The 16663-nt window shown below is 51.4% G+C and overlaps 1 protein-coding gene across 1 annotated transcript in view; it reads left to right on the top strand.

The window, feature by feature from the left end:
• Slit3 (slit guidance ligand 3) overlaps nucleotides 1-16663 on the top strand; it is a 589355-nt gene that overhangs the window by 499152 nt on the left and 73540 nt on the right. The window contains exons 15-20 of the mRNA XM_041676107.1: nucleotides 2965-3115; nucleotides 4448-4522; nucleotides 11223-11366; nucleotides 12365-12508; nucleotides 14419-14582; nucleotides 15411-15543. Coding sequence (XP_041532041.1) covers nucleotides 2965-3115; nucleotides 4448-4522; nucleotides 11223-11366; nucleotides 12365-12508; nucleotides 14419-14582; nucleotides 15411-15543 — 811 coding nt within the window. The remainder of the gene's footprint in view (nucleotides 1-2964; nucleotides 3116-4447; nucleotides 4523-11222; nucleotides 11367-12364; nucleotides 12509-14418; nucleotides 14583-15410; nucleotides 15544-16663) is intronic.

The raw sequence follows: 16663 nt of genomic DNA, 5'->3' as shown, positions 1-16663 counted from the left end.
CTGTCTCCAAACCCTACGAGATCCCTCCCATCTGAGCTCACCCCAAGGAGGAGGAGCTTCAACCCATTTCAGTTGGTCCTCTCCTCTGAAGTATTTCTGGCAGTGACAAATACGCATTGAGATTGAAATTGACTTTTAAAGCTCGGGAAAAGTTAAAAATACTTTTGGGTAGTTATGAGCATTAGGCATAACAAATGGCTCCGAGGCACCCTGGGTAGCTTCCGTAATGAAATATGAAGTGACGGAGGTGGCATTTCGGGCTGGCTCTGACTGGGAAGTGAACTTTTTCGGTTATGTACATACGCTGTTATTAACATTTCTGGTTCCCACTCATATAAAATATCACTCTCCGACCCCCTCGTTATTACAAACCAGGGCAATAACAAAACAGCAGGGGGGGAGGAAATGCTGGAGAGAACACATTAGTCCATCGAATCTAATTGCAAAATCATTTCATTAAAATGGGTCAGCAGCTCCACTGCCGAGGTCTGCCAGTTATAACCTAACGATACTACTGAGAGCGATTCCTGCTAACTACAGACTGCTCTCACCTTGATTAAAATGAAAATGCATTTAATAGGCGGCCGTCCCCAGCCAGTGCACGTCTGCAGGCTCACAGTGAAGTGCAAACTGGGCTCCCTCCTGGCTTGCTGCCTTTGCTCGGTCATCAGGGTTCCTCCGTTTTGCAAGTATCCCGTGGCAGACCTGTTTTGAAGGAAACATAATCACACACGTGCCAAATGCCCCCTCCTATAACACCACCATGTCGCTCCACTGACAAGACCAGAAATGGACTTTCGTCTGGCTGGAGTTGCAGAATAACGTAGCGTTCTGATATGTCTAAAGAGAAAGGGTGCAGGGTTTATTCAGTGGGTGATGCATGCAGGCCAGGAAAAAGATTGACATAAAACGTTGGACCAGGAAGCTGCTGTAAAATTGTGAAACATATGCATAGGTTCTGTTTATGCAAGTTTAGGGGTGAAGGAAGTGGGTGGGAAGGGAGTAGAGAGGAACGGAAAGGATACATCCAGACTTCTGACTCCAGGTTTCAGCTAGATAGTGTCTTTTGAGAATGCGAGGCCCACCAGTTTTGTTCCCAATCAGCAGTGACCACAGGAAGATAAATGAGAGCAGAGAGTATGAGAGCAAGGGAGGCGGGCATTTGCTTGCCTCATCGTCCCAGCTCCCTGGAGCAGAAACCCATTCTGTCTGCCTCCACCACATCGGGCTTGGTGTCTGTTGCCAGAGATGTGGGGGATAAAGGTTTGATCACCAAGCACACTAGTCTACCTAGCTTGAGTATTAGTCACGCCGGTCTCTGGAAGCTAGCTCTATCTAGTCCATTCGCCATGCACTAAGAGCCCCATAGACCTTAGGGTCCTCATCTACAATGTGACGTTCTAACCTCAGGGGTTAAGAGGAACCACCCATTTGAAGTTTGGAGAAAAGCAGCCGGCCGCTGGTTCAAGTGCGATTAGCTGTCAGCTGCTCCCTTCAGCTCCAGTGAAGTTTCTCTGGCCTCTACCAGGTGTTCTGTCATGATCTAGGAAGCACAGGAGTAGAATCACACGTGTGCATACTGTGCTTGCCTTTTCCTGGAGACTCTGCCTCTGGTATAACTCCCATCTCCACCCAACCCCCTGGGAAATAGGAGCTAGGAAGTTGCCAAGCCTGACCAAATGCACCCTACAACATAGGGACTGCGCGTACTCCGTGGCGCCGTGAAAACACTTCAAGCCATTCGCCAAACACGCAGTGTTCCCTTGCTGAAACACTTCGGAAATAAGCACGGGATCCTCAGGTGCTGGCGGCATTCCACTTGTGCCTTGAGAAACGTGAAGCGAGCTCACACTGTATACCTGGCAATGCGCTGATGAAATGTGGGTGTGAGAGTGTGATAACCCCCGCACAACACGCTCACGTCAGGAGAGCCGCGTGCCCTTCCCCATTGCCACTAGCATAATTCATGTGCTCACAGAGGTCTGGCTGGCTGGCCCCAAGGGCATGTCTCAGAGACGTCAGTCTGTCAGGTCTGTTGCCATCACCAAATGACCTTGGAAGAAATGAAATCTTGAAAAGAATAAATCTTAGCTCCAGCTTCTCGCTCGTGGGAACTGGCCTTTTACTGGCATTAAAGAGAACTTCCTCTATGCGGAAGTCAGGTCTGACCCTGGCTCCATTTTGTTTTCGCTGTGTTTAAGAACTGGATTCATTGCCAGTGTGTTTTTAATATCTGGCTTCTCCTAAGACAAAAAAACAAATCTCAGGCAGATTTGTAAGCCGGATTCCCAAAGCATCCGCACTGTGGGCTCCGGGTGCCCTAGTGCTCCACCCTCATTGAAGTCAGAGTCAGGTAGGATGCTGGTGGTCATTTAGCACCAAATGAGAAACTGGCCTCCTTTGAAAGACCAGGAAGACCTCGAAGTATGTGACCCCTTCTCGTACCTTAGTTCTACCCACCAGTGGCCCCCCCACAAAAGTCTCCAGTCTGTAGATGGCAAGCGTCATGGAACCAAGAATCTCCTACAACTGTAGGTTGGATTCTGTGTAGGTGTCTTGTGATATTTCTCCGAACAGAGCATATGTAACGTTAATCAACTTCTCAAAAGGTTCATGACCCATAAACGCATAAGAGAGCCCACGGATCTGAAGCCTGGCTTCTTGAACGACAGAAAGTGATGAATGACAAAAGATTGTGTGGGAAACATGTAGATGTGGGGTGTGGAGAGTGGCCAAATGGTCGTCATTACTGTCCGGTATTTGATTCTGCACCTTATAAGCAGTTTCTCCCAAACCTGCGTTCCCATATGCACGTAAGCGTGCACACACACACACACACGCACACACACCTCTACCTCCCAACTCACCCAGCCACCTCACTCCCCACCTCCAGTCCCGACAACTTTAGACCCTGTGCCAGGAAACCCAAATGATGATGACAACCCCCTCTTTGGCCCCACATAGGCTCTGAGGATTATCGCAACAGATTCAGCAGTGAGTGTTTCATGGACCTCGTGTGCCCTGAGAAGTGCCGCTGCGAGGGCACCATTGTGGACTGCTCCAACCAGAAGCTGGCCCGCATCCCAAGCCACCTCCCCGAGTATACCACTGACCTGTAAGTCCCACCCCACTGTTCCCCTGCCTACATCTCTTTACCCATAACTAAGCCACTTTGAGTTAACCCGAATGGGGTTCTTTGTATGCTTGGCTGAGAAAGACACCCAGGCATACATGGGCAGGCTGCTTGCAAGTAAAGACCATTTGTTGGTTCTGAAGGCTCATTGTAAACCAGGTTCTGCTCTAGGCTTGCATTCCTACAGTGAACAAAGCAAATGGCACCTGCTGGCCCTTAGATACTTAACAGTATTGCCAGAAAACTAGATATTAAATAAAAATTGTGACTAGGCAAAAATACAAACTAAGATGATTAAATGTATCTAAACCACCTAATAACCAGGCTAGAAAGGTGCATTGGTTTATCCAAAACTGGGCAATCTGGCTACAACATCCATCATCCCAGTGATCATCAGGGTATATTCTGCCCATCTGGCCAGCTAGGTGGGTGTCCCCACCCTCCTTCACTACTCCCTATGTGTACCCCCAGAAGTGTCACACTTGGCTACAGAGGATGACCTTCCTGATAGAACCTCCAAACCATCTCCCAAGGTCTAAAGAGGGACAAGGTAAAACTTGAAGCGTGATAGAGGCTGAAGGATGGCCTGTGAGGCTAACCAGACCTGACATTTACCTCTTCTCTTCCTTCCAGCCTCCCTGAGACTGGCCAAGATGCCTCTCAGATCTGAAATCCAGGTTCCCAGCTGTGATGGGAGGTGGGGAGAAGCAGGGGGGATAATGTCTCCCTCTACACTTCAGAAGGTCTAGAAGGGGGACACAAGCCTAATACTATTTCTCTTGACTCTTGGCACAGCGTGAGCCCTGCATACGCAGTGGCAGACTTGTGGTTCTGGGTGCTTTCTGTGACTGTTCTTGTCACTGGAGGGCACAGGAGGCTCTGAGCACAGAGGTGCTGGGTGCAGGGACCCTGGGCCCCCTCGGACCATAAAAGTCATCAGGAAGAGATATGCTTGGGCTCAGGAGATCCTGAGGAACTTCCCTGGGGGTTCAGGTTACCGTTGGTACCCCCATAAAATGGAACCAGAAACTTGGTATTTGACTGTGTTTAAAATACAATGTGTGTCTATGTGAAGTGTGTAAGAAGCCACAATCCCATGAAGGAGGCATGGGAAGGTTTAGATTTAGAGTGTTCCTGCCCTTTCCCATCGAACTCTCCCTGCCGAGCCCCTCACCTCATACTGGCGTTTTTTTCATGATTCTGTTGAGCTTTACTGAATATGCAGTTGAGGCAGAGCTCAGCCAAAGCCGTGTGAGGAAGAGTGGCAGACGAGCAGAGAAGGCTGAGCCCTGCTTCTTCTGGCTTCCCACGTAGGCGACTGAATGACAACGACATCTCCGTCCTGGAGGCCACTGGGATCTTCAAGAAGTTGCCTAACCTGCGAAAAATGTAAGTCAAGATGGGGTGCGGAAGCCACTTCAGCTTCCTGGGCCCTCGCCCTTCACTCCTGCCCCTGCACCTCCTGCTGTCCCCTGCTGTGTCCTGCCCTGGAAACCAGGGACACAGCGCAGAAAGACATAGGCTTGACTCTCATCAGGTTGTCATCATATGCTCCACACCTCCTTGCCTCCTTTCCTTTGCCCCCTCTACTTGTCGCAGCCTCCAGTCCACATTCAGCGCCGACTTTAGAAGGTTGAGGGGGTACTTGGATCTGGAACAGCAATGGAATAGGGGTATCTGGGACCCTGTGATACTTGGAATTTGGGTGAGGTGTGTATGGAACGGGCACATCAGGAGGGAATCTCCAGCTGTTCTCAATAAGTTTGGTCACAGAGTCCCCTGGTCCATGTAGAGATTGGGCTTAGGCAAAGGGCCTGTATGCTGTTACTGGCTTCTGCAGTGCATGGCTCCTTGTTGTCCCGGCCCTCTGTCTCCCTCCCTAGGAGCCAGGGCCGTGTCATAAAGACAGCAAGAAGGATGCTGTCCCCTGTGATAGCCCTTGTCCTTAGCCAGGACTGCATGCCTGCCTCACAGGTACCCATTTCTTCAGTCTTCCTTCACCCATCTTGTGCTGGCTTCATGTTCTGTGCTGGGCAGGTGAGGGAACCATAGCTCAGAGAAGTTCAGTGGCCTCCCTAAGGCCACATACTGACTACATGTCAAAACTGGCTCTCAGAATGGGCCCACCTCAGTCCTACCCGTGTGGTCAGGCTCGCTCCCCGCCTCACCCCTTCTAGTGTCTCCGCAGCAGTGCCAGAATGGACAGGGCGGGCTTTTCACCATCTGACTCCCAGGGCATACTTGTCTTTAACCATTCTTCCTACCCCACCCCATATCCCATCTCTCCCAGCCTCACAGAGGCGGTGTCTGTTTCTTCAACAAGTTAAAGGCAGTCCATCACTACTTACCAATTCCATGTTTACTAACTCATCTCTGTACCAAAAGTCACAGAACTTTAAAATTACAACTTTTCAAGCTGTTTGTGTCATTTCCACACATATGGTAGTGAAAGCCCTACTCACCCCAACATGCATCCCTTAACTGGGACACGCATTCCCAGCTGGGGCTGAACACGGTGATGCTCTGCTTTCCGGGTTCAGCTTCAAGCTGTAAGCGAGCATCCACTTTACAGTTTACCCAGTGGCATGGGCTTCACAGTTTTGTGCTTTTTTTAGTGCCAGCTTTGGCCCAAGCACAGTGTTGGCACACTGTCTAGATAACCAAAGCCTGAGAGGGTTCCCCTGTGCCTCACTGAGGGCACATGTGCTGTGGAGAAGCTTTGTGCATTTGTTCAGGCGTGAGCCAGGCACTACCGGCCATGTGTACCATGTTGATGGATCAATAGTACAGTAAATACAGTGTCTGAGCAGAAAGCATTCACAGAACAAGCTTATTATTGATCGGTTGATGGAAATACCATGGCCAGGGGCTCACAGGAGCCTCGTCTAGTGTTCCCGGGAGCAGCGATTCAGTGTGTGCTCGTTCAGCGTTCCTGGTGATAGAGAATTTAACAATCATGAATCATGAGGATTATCTCTAACTCCTCATTTCCTGTTCATCATATTTCTCCCCATTGGTTCCCTGCAGCCAAGGGAACAGACGCCTTCTAGGCCCCATGCAGCTGCTCTCTCAGTGGCACCGCACGAGTGTCCCTGCTGACTCCAGCCACTGCCTTGAGCCACAGGCCCCTGTAAACAGGAGATGAGCTAGCTCTCTGAGGGGATGGCAGAGACCAGGGCACATGTCAGGTTGGTAAGGCTGTCACTGTGGCCCAGCACCCATGAGCTTCTGGCACCCAGCACAATTAGCAACCACTTGGATGTGTCCTTCCCATCTCTAACCAGATGTGGAGGTTAATATAGGCGAGAGGAAGGTATTGAAGTGAATCAGGCTGCACCAGTACCGATTTGCCTCGCAAACAGATTCCCAGGAGTCTTCACTTCTGCAAAGAAGACAGTCCCCCATACACGCCTTTTCGGTGAAAGTCACACAAATTGTGTTCCCACTTGCGATGGGGATGTGAGCGCAGAGAAATAGCGCTGCAGGCTGAGGGAAACAAGAATATGAATGTGTTACAGGAGGCAGCTGGTCCCCACCCTCAGCCACATGCAACCTGAGCGTGGCCAAACGCAAGCCCAGATCTCAACCAAAGGAACAGATGCCACTCAGCTAGTCCCTTTCTTTGCTATACAGGAGTGGAAGTTGGGGCTGCCAGATATCCCCTGCTGCTCCTGGCCAGCTCAACATTCAGGTGTAGGGAAGAACCTGCAGGCTGGCCTGCATTGACCCAAGCTCAGCTTTGTCCTTGTCCACTATGTGGTCCTAGGAGACCCTCTGGGGGCGGGGCCTTAGTTTCATCATTTGCGTAATGAGAATAAATTTATTCTTCCTGTGAGCGATGATGAGTGACAAGGTGCTGCTCAGAAAACTAGTGCCTGCCTCGTACGCACAAGACCCCGGTTCAACTCCCAGTAGTGCACAAACCAAAGCAGACAAAGAGGAAGAAATAAGGATGGAAGGTGTCGGCCTGAGACGATGCCAGAATCCAGTGCCAGTGGGCCGAGTAACCTAAAGTATCCAGTTCCATATGTAGACAGTTCTGCACAGAAAGTTTGGGGAGCCTGAGGAGTAGGGCAAAGGTGAGACAAGGCTGCGAAGGCTCTGGTGATCATGATAGAACCAACATTAGCCAGCAGTCAACACTTAACTGTACCAGAAAGTTCTAGTGTTTGCTGAATGTTACCCTCACGAAGCAAAACCAGAGGCTTTGGGATTACTTCGTTCCACACCTGAGGGAACGGAGACATAATGTTCAGTGACTTGTTCGAGTTTAAAATTTAAGCAGGGAGCAGAGCCAGGAGCCAGCGGCAGCCTTGCAGGTGGGTTGGGGGAAGGTCACTCCATGAAAGACAATCGTTGTGTATGTCCTTGCACACGTGTGTGTGTATGTGTGTGTGTGCATCTATGTGTTCGTGTATGTGTCCACGTGTGCATCTGTGTACTGTATGTTTGTGTGTGTCCATCCGTGTATGTGTTTGTGTCTGTATGTCCCTGTGTGTGTCCAAATGATGTGTCCATGTGTGTGTGTATCCATCTGTGTGTGTACGTGTCTCTGTATGTGTGTCCCCATGTGTGGCATGTATGCATGTGTGCATATGGGCATGTGTAGCCACGCACTAATCAGTACCAATCACTTGACTAAGACCCCACAGGATGAATCCAGCCCCAGGCCCCCGGCTGCAGCCGCTTGTCTAGCATTCCTGCAGCCCTGAGGAACCGCCCCTAGTTCAGCGAGATTTGGGAAGGGGAGTAGAAAGACAGGAGGGAGGGAAGGGGGAAGGAGAAGAGAAAAAGGGGCTCCATGTTCAGAGCTGTGGATCTCCTTGCTGTGAACTTCAGCCCAGTTATGATGCTGAGGAGACACACCCATACATAGTCTGAAAACCAGCCAGCCTCTAGCAAGCCATGGGCACATGGCTGGATGTGTTGCTACTTGCTATGTTTTTTAATAAGAATTAGTTTCCCACTTTTAAAACCAAGGAGCTTTCACAGAAACCATAAGATTTCGCTTTTTGGTACCTCTGGGCTATCAGATGTCCTGGCAGAACTGGCCCCATAATCTGAGGTTGGCCCAGTAGAGTCAAGCAGAACAGCAACCACTCCCTTAGATGGACATGAGGTCCTGGTCACCTTTGTTTCAAGGGACCTGCTTCTCATCACCATTAAATCACCTGCCTGGAACCCGTGAATACCTAAGCCTGTAGTAGTCCTTCAGGGAGGGACAGGCTCTTGGTCCATGGACAGAACTGCCTCATCCTAGCAGTGTGCCCGAACATATGCTCAGGCATGGCCCATTGTCCTAAGCCTCCAGAAACGACCCTTGGCTCTCTGATGCATTCCTCCTGGGACAGAGCTTAAACAGGACTGTAGCTCCATCCCCACTGCAGGAGTAGCTGGCTGACCCTGTAACTCCAGGGAATAGTGAGTGGCCTAGGAGAGCCTGGCGTTGTTATCAATCCTTTTGTGTGCCTCTGTGTTCTTCGGGGAGTATGGAGTCCGGGTCACACAGCAGCCTGTGTATGAGGCCTCTGAAGTCAGAGCCACAAAAAAAAAAAAAACAAAAAAAAAAAACACCTTTGTCTTATTTATTTATTATGTTGTTCTGTCTGCATGTTGTCTTCTGGCCTGCAAGCCAGAAGACAGCACCAGATCTCCTCGTCATGGACATGAGCCACCGTGTGGTTGCAGGGAATTGAACTCAGGACCTCTGGAAGAAGACCCAGTGCTCCTACCCTCTGGGCCATCTCTTCAGCCCTCAAAGCACCTTTCTCTAGATAGGTCTGTGGAGACGAAGGGAGAGAACCCACTAACTGACTGCATCTGTGTTCTGAGTCTTCCTGGAAGCAGACGCATCACAGGGAGACTCTGCACTGGGACCACATCCGAGCTCTTAGAAAATCCAGACACACACATTTTCCAGAATATTTGCTCCAAGCTACACTCTGTTCCCCACCCTCCACTCCAGACTTCAGGGGTAAGCCCAGCTTCGATGGATAGAAAGGTAACAGCAGTACTTATGGAAAGCCCTATGTCCACACCCCCACCCCACTTCTGTTTCTCATTCTCCCCAACCAAGGACATGCACTTCACAAACCTCACAGCAATGGGATGCTAATTTTGCTCTGCTGAAGAAACAGATGTCAGGGAATGGCCCTCCCACCCCCACTACTCTATCTTCATCGTCCAGTCCTCCTGCTTGCTCATCCCCAAGGAGCCTCCCACCCCGGAACCTCACCCTGTTAGGAAAGCCTTGACCTCAGTTCCTACATCTAGCTTGGGGGTCCTATGCTGTGTCCCCCATTCACTCCCTCCATTACTGGCTTGTCCCTGACCAGGACTATCGGAACTGGTAAGGAGACAGGCTGAGTACTAGTTTATCACAGAAATGGATTCCGGTTCAGGAGTGCTCCAGCTAACAGGCCTTAGGGGAGGGACTTCAGGGGTTTAAGCAGGAGAGAAAGGGGTTGGGGAGCAGAGAAAGAACAAAGAGAAGATGATTTAAAAGATGGATCAGCTGGAGTTTGTTGCCTCTACAGCTGTCTACTGGGGTTGGCACTGCTGTTCCCAGAGTGCCCGGGCCACCCATGGGAAAGGCAAGTGTCTAACATTGGACCCTTGGGTATCATTATTTTACCATGTGCTTCAAATTGGTCCCCTGTCCATCTGGCAGGCTTCATCCCTGTGCTCTGTGAAAGGGTTTGTATGGCCTCATATCCATTCAAGGCTCTGGCATGAAGCAGTTTCCACCCTTACCAAGAGGTCTGGGCATATGGCCAGTGTCTGCAAGCCCAGCAGTTCAGCCAAACTCACATGCTCAGTGAGTCAGCAACATCCTCAGAGCTTCCTGTCCACAGTAGGAATATCACCAGGCTTAGTTCCATCCAGAAAACCATGTGTGCCTTCAGCCTGGACCACAGAATGGTCCAGAGAATCCCTGCTTCTGACTCCTGAAAGAACCCTGGGAACTAGAATTTTCCATGGCTGTGTGGAATCTGCCTGCTGTCACAGTCCTAGTATGGTCTCCCATGCTGTGGACACCAGATTTCAGAGAACAGGGTCTGCTCTCAGATCACGGTGTACTCGGGAATGGCAGCACTAGGGCTGGGAAGGAATAAGGGTGCTGTGAGAAAACCAAGATCCCAGGACTGGGGAGATGAGTCAGTTGGTAGAGTGCTTACGGCTCACTCATGAAGACCTGTTGGATCCTCAGCATCCATGTATATCCAAGGGCAGCAGCATGTGCCTCTAATCCTAGAACTGGGGAGGAAGAGACAGGAGGATCTCCGGGGCTCACTAGCCAGTCATTCTACCTGAATCAGGCAAGCTCCAGATTCAGCGAGAAACCATGCATCAGAAAATAAAGCAAAGAACAACTGAGAAAGATGCCTGATGTTGACCTTTGGCCTTAGCACATACACGTGTATACATATGCACGTGAGTGTGCATGTACACACACACACACACACACACACAACCCAAACCTCCCAACTTGAATCCTGCAACTCAGTTATACAAGGCAATGAGTCCTCACACCTCCAGAGAAATAATCACATAGGAAAGGGATGGGTTGTTTCCTCGTGTCCCAGAAAGTCTAGATTCATAATCCAGCTCTTTCAGCTGTGTGAATCTGGGAATGTTATGCAATTATCCTGGAACCCAGTCTCCTTAGCCATAAAATCAGACAGTCATATTGGGTGTTGTTTGAGAGTCTGATGAGGTTACGATGGTTGGCCTCTCCAAAGTAGAAGTATCCACTTGTGAGGGGCTTCTGCTGAGAGACCTACAAGCCCCTCAAATGAGTTCACCCCCACTGGGGAGCTGCTTTCTGTTTTTCTCCATCCCTCCTTCGAGGACCACTGCTCAGTGAGAGCCCTGATTGAAGAGAAGAAATAATAGTGAATCTCCCAGAGCATCCAATAAGTGATTACACTGGAAACCCCTTAACCCTTGGACTGTGTGTGTTACTCCACCCGTTACGAGGAGTGCCTCCCTGTCCCAGAGCACAGATGCTGAGGACCCAGCGTCAGGGAACTGGAGGCTGAGAAACCGCCACCTACCTCATTCTCCTGCTTCTACCCCTTCCTTCTAGAAACCTGAGCAACAACAGGATCAAGGAGGTGCGAGAGGGTGCCTTCGATGGAGCAGCAGGCGTGCAGGAGCTGATGCTGACGGGGAACCAGCTGGAGACCATGCATGGACGCATGTTCCGGGGCCTCAGTGGCCTCAAGACACTGTAAGTACCCAGACCTGGGCTCAGGTCCAGAGCAGGGAGGCAGAAGTTAGGGGAGTGAGGGCTGGACTGTGAAGGCTGTGGACATGGAGCCAAGTCAGGCGCCATCCTGGCCTTGTGGGTCCCTTCCTCTCTACAGCATCAGACTTTCCCACTTTTAATGCAAGGAAACTGACATGCTGATCCCACCAGCATGCCCATACACCTGAGCACATCCCACTCAGAGCCCCCTTATGTGCATATTCCTGCCAGAAACATAGTGAGGGATGCACACAGGCACTCATGCGCCCATTACTCATCAACACAGAAACACGTGATATATCCCAAATACATCTGCAAGCAAGCATCCACGTTCAAGCACATATTCATACACTGACCTCATCTGTGGCTCCTCTTCCTCCTGGAAGTACACATGCATACACACTGACAGCCATACCATCTGTACAGGTGCATGTGGATAGCCTTGGTTTGTGTTGACGATGCGTCTCAGTTACTATGACTGTGAAGAGACACCATGACCAAGGCAACTTCTAAAAGAAAACATTTCATTGGGACTGGCTCAGAGTTTCAGAGGGTGAGTCCCATGGCCATCGTGGCTGGGAGTGTGGTGGCAGGTAAAGAGGCATGGAGCTGGAGCAGTAGCTGAGAGCTTACATCTGATCCACAAGGGTGAGGCAGAACAACGGAGCCAACTGGAATGACATGGGCTTCGGAAACCTCAAAGCCCACCCCCAGTGACACACCTCCAAAATGCTCACCCTCCTGATCCCTCCCAAACAGTTCCACCAACTGGGAACCAAGCATTCAAACATAGGAGCCTTATATGGACCATTCTCACTCAAACCGCCACACAAGGTGTGAAATACACATTCATATACATTGGTGTTGGTCAGTGAGGGTCCAGGCCCCTGCACATCATCAGCCAAGCCTGAACAGTGACTGGCTGTTTACCTTTTGAGAGGTGAGAACACTACCCATGACCCTCTCCCACCCTCTTCTAGGATGCTCAGGAGCAACCTGATCAGCTGTGTGAGCAATGACACCTTCGCCGGCCTCAGCTCGGTGAGACTTCTGTCGCTCTATGACAATCGGATCACCACCATCACCCCTGGAGCCTTCACCACACTCGTCTCCCTGTCCACCATGTGAGTGCCCCCAGGCGTGCGGCCCATGTCCTCTGGGCCCCTCCCTGCAGAATTTCCTGCTATCTCAGCTCCCCAGACTGGGGCCAAGGTCACCTGCCCATCTATTTAATAGACATCTGTCAGGCTCCCCCCTATGTGCCGGATACCATCTAAGTACTAAGGATTATAGACCCGGCTCCTCCTCCCTGGGGCTCGTAGCACAGTGCATAGTCCCCATGATGAGAACGTCCAACACGAGCTTTGTGGAGACACAGTAGGGAGGATTAGTTTGTTGAAGAAAAGGGGGAATGCATTTTCTTTAGCAGGAACAGTCATGCAAAGGCCCTGTGGCTGGTTGGAGCAGAGTAAATAGGTGAAGCCCAACAAGGCCATTGAGCTGAATATGCTGTGTAAGATGGGACCAGAGAGGAGACCAGGGTCAAACTGCATGGCCGCAGGGATGCTTTAGTTTTCAGAGCACACCACAAACATGGAAGCTTTGCCATGGAAGCTTTGCTATGGTGTGATCAACAGTGGCATTTAAAAGGGGATGCTGTCTACGCTGGTGTTTATCAAAGCCAGAGTTGGAGCCCAGCTTTCTGGGCCTGTCAGTGAGCACTCTGCCAAAGAAGTCCCCTGTAAGGAGCACTCTGCAGGAGTCCTTCCAAGGACGGGGGCAGCATAGGACAGTGGTTGTTGACTGTAAGGCCATGTTTCCCAGGTTCGAATCCTAGCTTCTTCTCCTCGGCTGTGGCATCTTGGGACTGCTTCTTTATCTCAGTGCATCCGATCTCTCCCAGCACAGCTCACCTCCTGTGGTTGCTGCGAGGACTGGTCCTGCTGACAGCGTGATCTGCACGGCCAGGTCTCAGGACAGACAGTTCTCAAAGGGTGTTCGCTTTACAGTTGCGGACGATGTTGCCTGTACCTCCCCTGTCCTTAGCGAGCAGTTACCTGTCCCATCTCCTTCACTCAGAAATGACAAAATGAAGTCACAGCCCCAGCTGCTCTTGCACCCCTTGTCACCTTCCCACCTGAAACAGAAGTAAAGTTGCAGGGCGGCTTGGGGCCAGCCGTCCAGTATCTCCCAGTTAGTGAGTCCCTCTGCCCTGCTGCCAAGCCCCCCTGACCTCATACTTCACACCCTGTCTGAGGACTCTGCGATGGCAACTCCTGGATTCCACAGCCTAGGAACCCCCCTTTCATCCTCTCACCTCTCCCTCCTTCGGTCACGTGGCCTGTCCCTCCCCTGTCCACCCTCTGCCTCAGTGTCATGACAGAGGGGTAAGTTATTTAGCATGGTCCCAGGCCTGAAACAAGCACTCGGAGTGACAACTGCTACCACCCTCGTCCCCTCCCCCATCAGTCTATCATGTCGCTGCATAGACAGTAATAAATCGCCTGTGGTACACAAGCTGGCTTCTGGCTATGGAGAGGCCAGCAGAGAAGCCAGCCTCGCAGAACTCAGTCAGTGGGCAGCTGCTGACAGTCACAGAAATAACCTTGGTATGGATGCCACCGGAAGAAAGTAAGGGGCACAGGTCAGCAAAAGGAATAGTCTCAGCAGCTCCAGGTCAGGGACACTGACAGCCCAGCTCCACAAACTGCAGGCATTTCCTGGGGGACGGAGGGCATGGACACTGTCCTCAAGTAGAGGAAATTGTCCCACAGACCTTGCCAGCTTTGCCCAAGTGGGGCTTGATGGACAGAGGGGGTCAATGCTGGAGGTAACAACACAGCCATTAGCATGGGCTATGGCGAGGGCACCAACAGACATCCCCATGTTTAGAGAAAAATTCTGCATCCTCCAAGAAGGGATGTCAAGGCCTCATCACTGGCCAGGGAAAGCTATCCTGGGCTACAGGAGGGGACCCTAGGCTTTCCACTAGGGTCCGGATGGACAGTAACCACTCGGGCTATCTCTCCCTCAGAAATCTTCTGTCCAACCCTTTCAACTGCAACTGCCACCTGGCCTGGCTCGGCCGGTGGCTGAGGAAACGCCGCATCGTTAGTGGGAACCCCAGATGCCAGAAGCCCTTTTTCCTCAAGGAGATTCCCATCCAAGACGTGGCCATCCAGGACTTCACCTGCGAAGGTGAGAGGGCGTGAATCAGGAAGGCAAGGCAGGCTACTGAGACCCCAGACACTGTCCTCTGTAGGAATGCCTTTGTACCAGCCATGTTCCCTGCAGTGCCCACGATGGGCTTGGTGCCCCTTAGATGGTATACCCCTCTATACTGTACATGGGTACACAACTGGGCAGGGAGCTCTTCCTGTCTATGTTATGATAAAAGTCAGAATATGTACCAATGGTACATGAAAATTCCTGCCATTTGACTATGAGATATGAACCCACAAATCTCAGACTTTGGGTCTCAGGACCCCAGACGGCATATTTGACTACATGAATTCAAGTCAGTACAATTCTTTACTTTAGGATTTTTTCTTTGCCTTAGAACAGAAGGTTTTGTTCCAAAATTAATTGAGGTGTATTATAACGAGGCTGGTGACAAGCTTCCCACCCTATGGGGTCTACAATATAGTGGTGGGCAGAGAGGAGAATGACCGGGCTCTGCCTCTGCCTGGCTGCTTCTTTTGATGCCATGGCTTATTCCTCATGTGACAGACAGGAGCCCCTTTCTTATCTGGCCATGGGTCTGGGTTAACAGCTTGACGGGTCTTCATTTCCCACAGAGTGTAGTAAATGGTAGTGTCCCTCCCCATGCTCCCAGGCACACGTCCTTCCCCTCTGACAGTGGAAGAAACCAGTAGCTACCTTTCATTCTGGCTCAGGCTCACTGCTGGGGCTAGGCAGAGCTGGCCCTTGCTGTGAACAGTCTGGCCCTGTCAGCCAGCTTTGCCCAGTTGTTCTCCTGGCGGGGCTCATCTTCTACCAGGCTCACGCCGTGTGGGTTCTCCGCAGGCAACGAGGAGAGCAGCTGCCAACTGAGCCCGCGCTGCCCCGAACAGTGTACCTGTGTGGAGACTGTGGTGCGATGCAGCAACAGGGGGCTCCGTGCCCTCCCCAAAGGCATGCCGAAGGACGTGACTGAACTGTAGGTACCACCCCCAGCCCCTGAGGCCTCACCCTTCCCACTGTACCCCAACATCTCAACTGAGGGTGTGGGGACATGCCTGGCTTCGCTGGATCCCAGCAGAGCTTTTCTGGGTGGTTGGGAGCTTTGAGTGGTGTTGGGGGATGGGGTTGAAGTAGAAGAGGGAGGCCAACCCTGAACCATCTCTTCCTGGTAAGAGGCATGCCTGACCTTCCGCTCTCTAAAGATACTCCAGAGTGCAAATGGGCTGCCGTATTTCTTGCACCCTCCAAAAACCCCTATGCTGTACCCTGCCTTTCTAGACCCCATGAAGCCTCTGTCTAACCCAAGTGATAGCACAAGGTATTATGAGAGCCTCTTGTTGTACACTGGAGGGCCCACGTACAATGTGATCCTATCCCTCCTTTGAGCAATTCCGTCAAGCAGGTGATGTGTTGGCGCTGAGTCACACCCGTTCTAGAACTTCTTCCCAGCTCAGATTCCTCACAGATCTTGTTCCTGGACCAGAAGTTCCAAGTTACATGAAACAGGTGGCTCGTTCTCTCTTTGGAGAGCTCGCAGTACTGGAAGCGGCACCCTGTCTGGTTCCGTGGTAGATAGGCCTAGCTCTCAGTCAGACATAGGCGCTGGCCACCTGGTGCAGAACATCACAGGCTCTCACTGCCTGCCCGTGCTCTCTCACACCGCCCTCTCTTGTACCGTCATCCCATGGGGATGAGGTGCCTCATACATCAGGCTCGTTGCCAGCATGGAGAGATGACACCTAGAGAAACAGGTGGGCCCGACATTCGTGAGGCCGGTGGTCTCTCTGGGGGAAGGAAGACATTTGGTCTGTCATCTCTGCAGCTCACAGGACTCGATGAAATAAAGGTGAAGCGAGCAGGGGGCCGTGAAGGGGAGGTTTACCTAGTTGTGCCACTCAGAGAAAGCTTCTCTGGGACATGACGCTGTGATCAAAAGTGCCACGCAGGAGCAGGTCCCTCGCAGGGCAGATGGAGTGGGACAAGCAGAAGTAGCTACGCCAGTGGAGACCCTGAAATGCGAACGGGAAGAGCCAGGTGAAGGGACTGACAGAAGGTGACGGTGTCCAGGCAACGAGAGTCACACTACTACTCACACC

This window comes from Microtus oregoni, unplaced genomic scaffold, assembly GCF_018167655.1.
Source record: "Microtus oregoni isolate MIOR12 unplaced genomic scaffold, Mior012 000027F_ref0000203, whole genome shotgun sequence".
Classification (NCBI taxonomy): Eukaryota; Metazoa; Chordata; class Mammalia; order Rodentia; family Cricetidae; genus Microtus; species Microtus oregoni.
Note: the sequence above shows the minus strand (reverse complement) of the source record. Positions and strands in the feature narration are given on the sequence as shown.